This window comes from Cibotium barometz, chromosome 59 (assembly GCF_041138505.1).
Source record: "Cibotium barometz isolate CiBa-2024 chromosome 59, ASM4113850v1, whole genome shotgun sequence".
NCBI classification, from domain to species: domain Eukaryota; kingdom Viridiplantae; phylum Streptophyta; class Polypodiopsida; order Cyatheales; family Cibotiaceae; genus Cibotium; species Cibotium barometz.
In genome coordinates this window covers 38,090,077-38,102,450 of record NC_141104.1, presented here as the reverse complement: position 1 = coordinate 38,102,450, position 12,374 = coordinate 38,090,077, and the positions used below count along the sequence as shown (strand labels likewise).

General features: G+C 44.8%; 1 protein-coding gene across 5 annotated transcripts; it reads left to right on the top strand.

Annotated features, from left to right (window-relative positions):
• Nucleotides 1-5,322: 5,322 nt before the first annotated feature.
• Nucleotides 5,323-11,444, top strand: LOC147605778 (uncharacterized). 5 transcript variants are annotated; one of them, XM_086793189.1, is made up of 6 exons: nucleotides 5,323-7,923; nucleotides 8,060-8,302; nucleotides 8,403-8,554; nucleotides 9,102-9,549; nucleotides 10,622-10,680; nucleotides 10,783-11,444. In XM_086793189.1, the coding sequence occupies exons 1-6, from the start codon at nucleotides 6,213-6,215 to the stop codon at nucleotides 10,798-10,800; spliced, it is 2,631 nt and encodes an 876-aa protein (XP_086649315.1). In that variant the 5' UTR covers nucleotides 5,323-6,212; the 3' UTR covers nucleotides 10,801-11,444. The 5 variants fall into 5 exon arrangements, with proteins under 5 accessions (XP_086649315.1, XP_086649316.1, XP_086649314.1 ...); XM_086793192.1 differs by lacking the exon at nucleotides 10,783-11,444 and having other exon boundaries at nucleotides 5,369-6,498; nucleotides 6,588-7,923; nucleotides 10,622-10,776; XM_086793190.1 differs by lacking the exon at nucleotides 10,622-10,680.
• Nucleotides 11,445-12,374: the final 930 nt, after the last annotated feature.

The following is a 12,374-nucleotide window of genomic DNA, read 5'->3' as shown; positions in this document are numbered from 1 at the left end:
TTTGGCATGCATGTGATTCAAACAAGAAAAAATCCAAGGTGAATGAGACATTAAAGAAAAAGTATGTAGATACTTTAATGAATTTATTAGAGGAATTTCAGAATGTTTTTCCTGATGATTTACCAGATGGTTTACCACCATCTAGAGAAGTAGACCCTGGCATCAAAGTTATGCCAGGATCAGAACCTATAAGCAAACCTGCTTATAGATTAAGCCAGTCCGAGGCACAGGAGGTGGAAAAACAATTGACGGAATATTTGAACAAAGGCTTTATTCGGCCTAGTTCAAGTCCGTGGGCATCGCCTATTCTTCTGGGGTAAAGAAGAAAGGCGGATCTATGCGGATGTGCATAGACTATAGGGCTATTAATCAGATAACGATTTAGAACAAGTATCCGATGCCACGCATGGATGAGTTGTTTGATCAATTCTATGGATCGAGATACTTCACAAAAATAGACCTGAGATCTGGGTATTATCAGGTTAGAATAAAAGCAGAAGATGTTGCGAAGACAGCATTTAGGACCCATTTCGGGCATTTTGAGTTTTTGGTCATGCCATTTGGGCTAACCAATGCTCCAACAACGTTTATGACGCTAATGGACAGCATTTTATGTCCATATCTGGGAAAATTAGTAGTAGTTTTCCTAGATGATATTCTTGTGTACAGTAAGACACAGAAAGAACACATAGAGCATTTGCGTCTAGTGTTCGGCGTCTAGTGTTCGAGTTTTGCGAGAGCACAAACTATTTGCGAAGAAGAGCAAATGTGAATTTTTTGAAATAGAAATTCACTACCTTGGCCATATTATATTATATCCGCCGATGGTACGCGGATGGAGCCAGAAAAAGTAGAGGCTATTCTTAAATGGCCAGCGCTAAAGAATCTCGAGGAACTATAGATTTTTCTTGGCATGTCGGGGTTCTACCGACAGTATGTGAAAGACTACGCGAAGATCGTAGTCCCGTTGACTGACCAGTTACGGTCAAAAACAAAAAACATTAGTTGGGGGGATGCCCAACAGAAAAGCTTTGATAAGCTCAAGGTGACCATAGCAGCTGCACCTGTTTTGACTATTGTTGATCCAAATGAGCCGTTTGTTTTGGAAACAGACGCTAGTAATGAGGCCATTGGGGCCGTACTTATGCAAAGGGGACGCCCAATTGCATTTGAGAGTAAAAAGCTAGATCGTACGCGCAGCGTAACTACTCGGCTTATGAGCGAGAGTTACTAGCGATAGTTCATGCACTGAAAAAGTGGAGACACTATTTATATGGTGCTACTTTTGAGGTCCGGACGGACCATGAAAGTTTGAAATGGCTTTCAAGTCAAAATGAACTGAAGGGTAGAAAAGCTCGGTGGGCGGAGATTCTACAGGAGTTTGACCTTCAGATACGTTACCAGAAAGGTAAGTATAACGTGGTGGCAGATGCACTTAGTCGCATGCCACAGATTAATGAACTTAGTTTCACAGTCTTCAAGAATGATTTCTTGGAGTCACTACGTGGTTTATGTGAGCATGATCCATCTTTTACAGAGGTCTGGCGCACTGTACGCATACGCACTTCTTCAAAGACGCGACCACCTCCCTCGTTGGCACGTATTGCTAGTCCGGAGAGACTGGCCGAAGGTGCAACGAGAAGGGAAGCGAGAGTTAGTCCGGAGAGACTAGCCGTATCTTCTGGGTATAGTTTGGAGCCGGAGAGCTCTGACGTAGTGATAAACTTTGTCGGGGGGAGAAATATGCTAATTACTCCATTGACGACGGGTACTTACTCTACAAGGGTAGAATATGTGTACCAACTATTGGTGACTTTCGGGCCCAAATTCTTAAAGAAAGTCATGATAGTCCAAGTGCGGGTCATCATGGGATTCAGAAGACCTATGCACTAGTAAAAAGACAGTTTTATTGGCCTAGTTTGTTTAAGGACGTCCAGACTTATGTGCTGAAATGCAGTAAGTGCCAGGTCAATAAACATGAACATCTTAAGGTTGGAGGACTACTCCATCCGCTGGAGATTCCTCAAGGGAAATGGGAAAGCATTTCCATGGATTTCATTACCGGTTTACCCAAGACGAGTCGAGGGAATGACTCGGTGTGGGTGGTAGTGGACAGGTTAACTAAAATGGCAAAGTTTATTGCCACGAAGAAAACTGTTAAAACACCAGAGTTGGCAAAACTCTTTATTGAACATCTCTACAAGCTATATGGCCTGCCCGCAGATATAGTGTCGGATAGAGATAGAAAGTTCAACAGTCATTTTTGGAGGGAATTCTTCAAAAAGCTGGATACTACTCTGAGTATGAGTATGACAGATCATCAGGAGTCTGATGGTCAAACTGAAAGAGTTAACCAAATTCTAGAGGATATGTTGCGTTATTATGTTAGTAAGAAGCAATCTAATTGGGAAGAGTACTTGCCCTTATTGGAGTTTGCCTATAACAGCTCCAAACACTCAGCGCGACTGGATTTACACCATTCATGTTAATGTATGGATTCCAGCCGAGATCTCCGATGGCTGTAGGCCTAGAAAAGGAGAAGATTCAATCTGTCAAGGATTTCCTTGAAGATATGAATGATATGCTCAGAGCCGCACGTGAGAGCATTCGTAGCGCTCAGGATCGCGCTAAAACTTATGCGGATAAAGGACGAAGAAAGGTGACCTTTGCAGAAGGTGACTTTGTATTCCTCAAGGTTCCTGCGCAGTCAGAAACCATGAAAACGGGAAAGTGTGATAAACTTTCTCCGGGATATTGTGGTCCTTTTAAAATCCTTAAGAAGATTGGGGACGTAGCATATAAACTTGAGTTACCGGAGAGTTCTCAAGTCCATCCTGTCTTCCATGTCAGTAAACTGAAGAAATCAGTTCACGGGTTAGAGAACGCAGTTTCTCCAGAGATTTTGGTGGACTTGATAGAGCCACCAAAGATACCACATGAACCTGAAAAGATTCTACAGTATCGTGACAAACCCGACATAAAGTGTACCAGGAGGTACTTGTTAAATGGATAGATAGGGATGAGGAGGTAGCTACCTGGGAACGCCGTAGTGCAATTTCCAAAAGGTTTCCCCAGTTTGTTTTCGAGGACGAAAACTCTTCTTAAGGGGGGGTAATGTCACGTAGGCTGTAATGCCTGTGTGACCGACGGCAGACCGGATGGCCATGTCCGGGGTTCAGTGGGAGAGGACGCCCATGCGGAGTCATGGGCGGCCAGGCTAGTGTGGACGATAGGCCACACACTATATAGCCTGGGGGATGAGGGGCAATCCTCATTCTTCCTCTATGGCTGGGTGGTGAGCCAGAGGCCGTCCCCTCTTGTGGTGGTAACACTCGTATCGGCGTTTTACGGATATCTAACACACACACACACACACGATACTTTCTCTCTCTCTCTCTCTCTCTCTCTCTCACACACACACACACATGATATTTTCTCTCTCTCTCTCTCTCTCTCTCTCTCTCACACACACACACACACATGATACTTTCACTCTCTCTCTCTCTCTCTTTCTCTCTCACACACACACATGATACTTTCACTCTCTCTCTCTCTCTCTCTCTCTCACACACACACACACACACACACACATAATACTTTCATTCTCTGAGAGAGAGAGAGAGAGAGAGAGAGAGAGAGAGAGAGAGTGAAAATATCATGTGTGTGTGTGTGTGTGTGAGAGAGAGAGAGAGAGAGAGAGAGAGAGAGAGAGAGAGAGAGAGAGATCACTCACCTTGAATCCGGAGCACCTCATGGGGCGATGTGAACAACCTCACATAGGCGTTTTCGATACTCGCCCCTTAAGCCCTGCACACCTGCCAAAACCACCGCCATATTTACTTATCGCTAGAGCATGAGAGAGAGAGAGATAGAGAGAGCCTTCCTATGCAGCCTTCCTATGCAGAGCCACTCGCAAGACGACCACCCTCTTATTAACGAATTCCCCTTTGTAGCCAGCTAACCACCCTCCAATACGCCCCGCCCCTTGCATCTTGGCAAGTGTGTGTGAGTGGAGGAGGCTCACTAGGAAGTGGACAAAGAGTGTGGAGGCTCGCCAGCAAGCGGACGTTATCTGCAATTAGTAGTAGCCAGCAAAAAAAACAAACTTAGTGAGAAAGGGAAATTTTACCAGCGTGGAGGCTCCTAGTAGTAGCAAACGTGAAGGAGAGGAGAGTGTAAAGCGCTTCAGCAAACGTGAAGAAGAGAAGAATGTAGCCGATGTGAGGAGTGCTTCTAAGGAGTTTGAATTCAAAGGAGTAGGGAGGAGGAGGGCCCTAGCGGGTCTGCATGCAATTGATCTTGTAGAGGGCTCTGAAACCTGCAAAATTCAATACATGCAGAGGGCGACTGTTCTACAGCATTCGATTCCTGGAAGCTGTGAGTGCAGAGGGCACTGGGGCCAGTGGCGATTGCAAATACTGCATGCAACAAGGTAGAGGGCGCTGTAACATTCGATACCTGGAAGCTTTGAGTGCAAAGGGCGCTGGGGCCGGTGGCGACCGCAAATACTGCATGCAATAGGGCAGAGGGTGCTGCAACATTCGATACCTGGAAGCTCTGAGTGCAGAGGGCGGCGGTTTTGCAACATTCGATTCCTGGAAGCTCTAAGTGCAGAGGGCACTGGGGCCAGCACGACTACAAATACTGCATGCAACAAGGCAGAGGGCGCTGTAACATTCGATACCTGGAAGCTCTAAGTGCAGAGGGCGTTGGGGCCGATGGCGACTACAAATACTGCATGCAACAGGGCAGAGGGCGCTGCAACATTCGATACCTGGAAGCTCTGAGTGCAAAGGGCGCTTGGGCCGGCGGCTACTGCAAATATTGCATGCAACAAGGCAGAGGGTGCTGGGGGGGCGAAGGCGGCTGGCGGCTCTCCATGCAAAAATTTGACAAGGCCTAGATGGCTAAAACTATTGCCACATGGCATGTAGGTGCAAGCCCTGTTATATATTGATAGAATAGAAGATAGAAGCTCTGAGTGCAGAGGGCATTGGGGCCGGCCGCTATTGCAAATACTACATGCAACAGGGCAGAGGGCGCTGCAACATTCGATACCTGGAAGCTCTGAGTGCAGAGGGCGTTGGGGCCGGCAGCTATTGCAAATACTGCATGCAACAGGGCAGAGGGTGCTAGGGGCGAAGGCGGCTGGTGGCTCTCCATGCAAAAATCTGACAGGGCCTAGACGGCTAAAACTATTGCCACGTGGCATGTAGGTGCAAGCCCTGTTATATATAGATAGAAGATAGAAGGTGCAATGTGAAGGGTTACTCTAACCCGTCTAGACCTATTAAAAATGAGGTTTGACCGGCACGACCGGTTGCCGCCAGAAACCAAGTGTTTTCTTTAATGGTAGTCTAACAGCCCTAGCTTTCTCGTCTTAGCAAGACCTTTTCTGCGTCTTCAATTGTTTACCTTCACGCCATGCCTTTGCCTTGACGTTCAAGTAAAAAAAAGGCGAAGTGTACCGAGCGCCTGGTCCGCAGAGAGACCGTAGCTCGGCGGGCTTTCCTAATCTCAGATAAAGGCAATTAGGGTTCCGATTCCCGGTGCTGAAGAGAGTTTTCTCAGCGCAGAGGAAGCTGTAGCAGCAGCGAGGTTGGATCACAATATCGGAAACGGGTGCCCTAGCTCGTCTCTGTTTGCGAACGCTGGTCTCTTGTCTGTCTGTGAGAGACCACCTATCTCCTGCAGAATAGTGAAGGACAGGGCAGGTTCGGCTTTTCCGCAATGAAGCTGAGAAACCCTAGCTTCCTGCAGATGCCGTGAAGTCCAGTTTGCGTCCGATGGAGCACTTTTCTCTGTGAGAAGGGACGGTCAGCTCTTCCGCAGGGTTCACGCTTTCTGAGAAACCTAACATACATGTTCCCATCCGTTTCTCTGTGTTTGTTTTATGTGGCTCTGTAGACGAAGAAAAAGCTAGGGCTTGGGGTTCTGCTTTTGTGGTGCTTCTTGTCGTTTTTTTCTTGGTTCTTTTTTTCTTCTTTTTCCTGCTATTTTTGCAACCGTTTTAATCCTCTACTTGCGAAAGCACGTCATTTCGGTATTCCTGCTTCGACATCCATTTGTCTGGTTTTAATAGGGAAGCCTTTACTTAGGCTTCCTTGTGAGGATTTCTGCATTCTTGCATCGTTGCATGTAGTCCATCTTATCTGTCTTTGGTGTATCTCAGGTCTTCTCTGCTGAAAGCAGCTCATTTGGTCTAGTAAGCCATGTCGAATCTGCTTGCTTCGCCTGGTAGCAGGCCCCTGGAGCAACTCAAGGTGGCAGAGCTTAGAGATGAGCTTAGGAAAAGGGGTTTGAGTCTCAAAGGGATCAAGAAAGACCTTTTTGAAAGACTGGAAGAGGCGATCAGGAAAGAGGAGAGAGCAGGCATGCCTCCAGGTGAGCCTGGAGTCACAGGGGAAGTTCAACAAGAAGCAGTGCAAGGAACAGTACAAGAGGAAGGAGTGTACGGAAGTGTCCAACAAGAAGAAATTGCAGATTTTGAAGGGGAAGGTGAGGTTCCTATTAAAATCCCAGATGAAGCGACTGTGAGTCATGATGCTAATGCATCCTATGTGAATCAGTTTGACATTGCTTCACAGGATACTGGATTCATACTGAAAGAAGCATCACCCCCTTCTCCATTTATGGAAGCATCAACTCATGCGAGTGCATCAGATTCAGTCCCTGCATTCATAGAGCCTCCTGAAGACAAGGAGAAACAGAAAGCTGCAGATGTTATTAATATTGAGAATAATGATGATGTGCCACTTGTGGATAATATGGCCAGTGTAAATGTTGGCATAGTGATAGAACCTGGCAACGTAGCCTTTGGGAATGATGTCATTGTGTCAGAAGCTGGCAATGTAACCAGTGGGAATGATTTTATAGTGTCTGAACTGCGCTATATGGACAGTGGGAATGATATCATAGCGTCAGAGTACAGCAATCCCCCCAGTGGGAATAATATCTTAGCGCCTGAATCTGCAATCTGTGAGAATGCTGTCATAGCAGTAGAGACTGGCTATGCAGCTAATGTGAATGATAGTGTAGTGTCAGAAGTGGTCATCCCAACTACTGGGAATGATTGTAATGCTAGCATGTCAGTTTTGGATGATGTAGTAACTGATGTCAGAATTTCAGCTTTGGACAATGTAGTAACTGGACATGATTATAATGTGCAAGATGTTGAAGGCGTTGAGAAGACAATCTTGACTGGTGTAAATGTTGATCCATGTGCTCAGGAACATGCAGAGGATCAAGATGGTCATGGCTTGAAGCATGAGATCTCTGAAGTTCTTGCTGAAAAACCTCCATTAACAGCCATAAAGGAAGTTGAATTTCCAGTAGCTAATGAAGTTTTGATGTCTTCAATTCAAACATCAGATATTAGCAAGAGTGGAGAATTGCGACAGGACATAGTAATGTCAGAAGCCTATGATGTTGGAAATGCAGACATGAAGGCTGAGGAGTTGGGAAGTTTTTCTGACACAATTCACCCCGCAGCATCACAGGATGTGTCTGGGCCGTGTGCAGACGTGAAGACTGAGGATTTGGGAAGATCTGATATAGATGAAAGGGACAGAATTGCGGGTTTGGGAAAGTATGCAGATGTCATGGTTGAGCCAATGGAGACAGAAACACGTTCGGAAAGAAGACGTGTATCAGTTGACAAAGTGAAAATGGAGCAGCAGGATAGTAAAGAGGAGCTGCCTAAGCCTGGGAGGTCTTTTGACAGGTCACGACCGAAGGAAGTTCACGAGAAGTCTAGGCATGACTATGCAAGAACTCACAAGTATGGGGAAGAGAAAAGCAGGGCAGAAGTAAGAGCAGGTAGGGTGTTCAAGGAGGAGTGGAGAAAAGATACGAAGGAAAGTGACTCCAAGCCTGTTGAGGATGACTTTTATATCCACACTAGCCAGAAACGGAAAGAAGATGGTAAAGAACCATGTTTGAAGTTTGAACCTTGTAACTTTAAAAATTTGTGTTTGTATTATGGTGATCTGTAGTGCAGCCTGCATTAGTGCATGATACTGTTTTTTGTTGTTCTTACTATCTGTTCTATGAAATTCAGATAGGGATGTCAAACAGCAAGAGCCTGCCAAGAGGATGAGACGATGGAATTCTGGGAATCAGTTGGCAGTGGAAACTACCAAGCCATTGACAACCGGTACTGTAAAGGAAATCATGTCTCCAGAGATCAAGGAAAGCTCTTCTGTTGTAGCTCCCAAACTCACACCAAAGACCTTGGTGTCGTCAAGGTCACTACCACCTGCAGCCAAGGCAGAGTCTGAAGCCAATGGCGATAAACGAGCTGGTTTGTCTTTGGAGTTCTAAGTTTTCTTTCCATGTTCAGTGTTCTGTTTCTGGTTTGACTTGGAATACTAACAAGTGAGTTTTAACGACTTGCTCTCCAGTTCCTCCACCAGCGCGGGCTCCCACCACCTCTCTCAAAATTGAAAGATTTGTTCGCCCCTTTACCTTGAAGGCTGTCAAAGACATGCTATCAGAGTTTGGTCAATGTGTTGACTTTTGGATGGATCAAATAAAGACACATTGCTATGTCATGGTATGTGCTGTTGGAATAGTAGCAATGAAGCATGTAATAAAAAAAACTGGATTTTTGATGGTCTCCAGACAAACCATATGCAGCATGTTGCCAGTCTACATGTTTTGCATGTATTTGAAGTCTGAAGTGTCTATGCCCTTTTTTCTGTCTGAAAGCAGGCAATGCATGATTTGAATGATAGAATGCATGTTTTTCATGCTGAACCAGAGTTGCCAAGTTTATTTACCCATATAAGTAACATATATGGCATTTTAAAGGCAACGTTTTTGAAGTGTCTGGGATTTTTATGAAACGTGTAGGAAATGGGTTTCATGAAACGCCTGGCTGCTATGGCTGTAGGTAGCAACAGTTTCTTGCCTCTGTGATTCATGCTGGTTTTTGTTTTTGTGGGGTATAATAGTGCTTGTGTGTGTGTGTGGCTGTTGGTTGGTTTGGGGGGGGGGGGGGGGGGGGGGCGCATGGGAGGGTTGCCCAATAACTACTCAGGCAAGGACTTGTTGACAATTTATGCTGGTTGTTCTAACTGGCATTCTGCTTGGTTTGACAGTACGCTACGGTGGATGAAGCAGTTGTTGCCCGGAATGCTCTGTATGACAAGCAATGGCCTCCTTCTTTTGGTAATTTACTTGTAGCAGATTTTGTGGATGCTAATGAAGTGAAAATCAGGTCTGAAGGTTCGTTAGAGAAGGCACATGTCACTCCAGCCACAACTCCACGGGGGATTCATAATTCTTCCCCTGCTCAAGCATTTCATTCTTCGGCATCTTTTCATGGCTTTCCGGACACTTTACCTCCTGCGCCTCCTTTAAGGGAAAGACAGCTGCCACAACTTCCTAAGAAGGATCCTGAGCCTCCAATTCCTACATTAGATGACTTGTTCAAAAAGACCAAGGCTAAGCCTCACATTTACTACTTACCTTTGACTGATGAGCAGGTTGCAGAGAAGCTTGCTGCTGCCAAGAACAAAGAACAGCAGTTAAAAAGTAAACCGTCAGGTAGGGTGTAGGATACTACTTCTTAAGACTGTTGTCTGGTTCTGGTTATGAGCATCTTGGCTTGTAGCTTCCTTGTGTGTAGAGCAAAGTTCATGGTTTTATAAGAAGTGTATGCTTTGCAATGCTGAAAGTATTGTACTGGAGGATAGCTAGAGATGGATTCACGCAGTCATCATTGGCAATATCTTTTTTACTGTTTTGTATTAGTGTGAAAGAGAGAATTTGTGTGGATTGTTGCTGTAACAGGTTGGTCTGGTCTATATGTGAAAAAAAGCCATTTTACTTTGTGGCTGTTACCACACATGGTAGAAATAAGCTGCAAGCTTACCACACACACACACTGTTCCCTCTTGATTATCAAAATTATTATTTCTGTAGACAATGCAGCTTTTGTAGCAGTTTGTGCAGTCATCTCATCACAGTAAAGAGATTCATGGTTATGGTTCCTTACATAAGCATTCCTGGTCCATGAGGGATAGGCAGGGCTCATCACGGGAGATCCCCCTGCCCATGAGGGTTGGGTCTCTCCTTTTCATGGGCGGAGCTATGTCTAAAGACCCTGAGTAAACAGGGTATCAATTTCAGGTTCCTATGATTCACCTTGGCTGCTGTGTTTGTACCTTTTGCTGGGGTCTAAAATCTTTGAACTTATGCCTGACACCTCTAGTGATTCTCATAGTTGTAGTTTGTGAGCTGATATCAACCCAACAAGTAGGCAGGGTTTAAAGGCTCAAGTGTGTTGGGTCGTTATTTTGTTCCCAAAAATGAACTCAAGGAAGCTATTTGAAGATGGAAATAGCACGCGAAGATACCAATTTCAGATTCCCATGATTCACCCTTGCTGCTGACTAGTACTTTTTTTGGGGTCTAAAATCTTTGAAACCTATGCCTGACATCTCAAGTGGTTGTGAGCAATGCAGTCCACATTGAGTGGATGCCCTAGTTTGCAATTTCATGAAAGTGTGACTATGAATTTTTTTGTTTGTTAAAGCTTATCTTGGATCTGTTTGAGCGGTAAAGAGGGCAAAACCCTAGCCAAACAATGATGTGTTCGTTGGGAGGGGCCTTTCAGGTCTAGGGTGTGTTGTTTGGAGAAGGTTTGGGTGCTGCCATGGAGGTTTTGCAGTGCCAGTGAGTAGTAACTTGAAAAGATTCCTGTTGCTTAACTGGGATGTATTGTTGGAAGTGGTATAAGGCAAAGAACAAATTGACCTGTGTTGGTTGTGTGGGCAGTCGAACATGGAGGGATAAGGCGCTACAGGAGGGTTGTGGTGGTGTAACAGGAGCTGTGCCTAGCCGCTCTCACGAAGGCCTTGAGAAGGAACCACGTGGCAGCACAACACTGGAGTGGAAGAAGCCTTAAGTAATGTGTTAGTAAAGTAGGTGCCCACGCCGGTGGTAGCCATTGTTGGAAGTGAGCAGGCATTGCAGTGATGGCTGATATAGGACTCAGATGCATTGACAAGGTGCCCATGCCAGTGGTAGCCATTGTTGGAAGTGAGCAGGCATTGCAGTGATGTGTGATATAGGACTCAGATATGTGGACAATGGTGGGTGTGAAAGGATGATGAGATAATGATGGATGACAGGGGTGCCACAAGAGTAGACGATGGGCATGTGGCATGTAATTCCACCAAGCAGTGTGGAATGTTTGGTTGAACACAATGGTAATCAATACACTTAAATTCACTAAGATGTAATGGACAAGTACAATACAAAATGCAATTTGTTGAATTGAGGAGATGCACAATGAGTTGGGACAGCTGGTCTCTCTCAAATAATGTGTAGTGATCTTGGGAGAATCAAATACAGAGTGTCATGGCCATTTCTAACAATATTGCATATGAATACAATCTTGCAAACAAAATGGTTGCCGGTGAAGATTTTCAACTGACTATTCTTAATTGTCCATGTTTCTTACCATTTGCTCTCTATTGTTTTATCCACACATGGTAGAAATAAGCTTCAAGAGAGCATGTAGAAGAAGAGAACATTACATAGGGTATGTGAACACGGAGTCTTGCACTTGTTTCCGTAATTGATCAATAAAGCTTATTAATTGTAAATAGAGTTGATGTTAGCATTAGTCTTTGTGATGGAAGCATTTCGAATGTTGAAATCTTTAATTTGTTGTTATCTTTTGTGACAAAAAGAGAACCTTGGGAAAGCTTCTCTTATGGTTTAGCTTAAAGACGAAATTAGAGTTTTGGTCAAAATACTAGAAATTGCAACAAATAAAAGAATTGTTTTGTTGAATTTGATCCGTGAATGACTCAGAAACAATCTTTGGATACTTGGGAAACACTCAAACAGGCTTGGATATTGTGTAGGGAAGGAGGAAATGTAGAGTTATAAAGCCTCATGAAGAGGGCAGTAATCTCTAGAGAGAAAAAGAGAGAACATCGGGTGCTTGTTCTAGTGGTTGAAGGGGGTGGCTTGTAGCTTGGAGATACCAGGTTCGATCCCTTGCTGGACACTCGATAGTAACCTTGCCCTCGCTTTGTAGAGGATATGAGGGGTCCTCATGGAGTACTTTGCTCCCTTCTAGTAGTTGCCAAAATTTGGAAAAAAGAGAAGAGAGAAGAGATGTTGAGGTGTCCACCCTCGGTGTCGGGCAAAGAGGGAAAGAGAGTTGGGGTCCAAGATGGAAATGACACATGGTTGATTACTTTCTTTGAACAAAGGGGATGAGGTTTGGGTGATGGACATTGAGCTTTGTCCACCTTTGGATTTCAGCTTATGTGAACATAAGGTTGGTTGTAATTTAGTGAGTTTTGGTCGTCGAAAACTTAATAAGTGTGTACACATACTTACAACTAATACTA

Coding starts and splice junctions, on each gene's coding strand:
- LOC147605778 (XM_086793188.1), top strand. CDS start 6,213: ATGTCGAATCTGCTTGCTTCGCCTGGTAGCAGGCCCCTGGAGCAACTC. Junction 7,924..8,059: donor CCAGAAACGGAAAGAAGATG/GTAAAGAACCAT, acceptor TATGAAATTCAG/ATAGGGATGTCAAACAGCAA. Junction 8,303..8,402: donor CAATGGCGATAAACGAGCTG/GTTTGTCTTTGG, acceptor CTTGCTCTCCAG/TTCCTCCACCAGCGCGGGCT.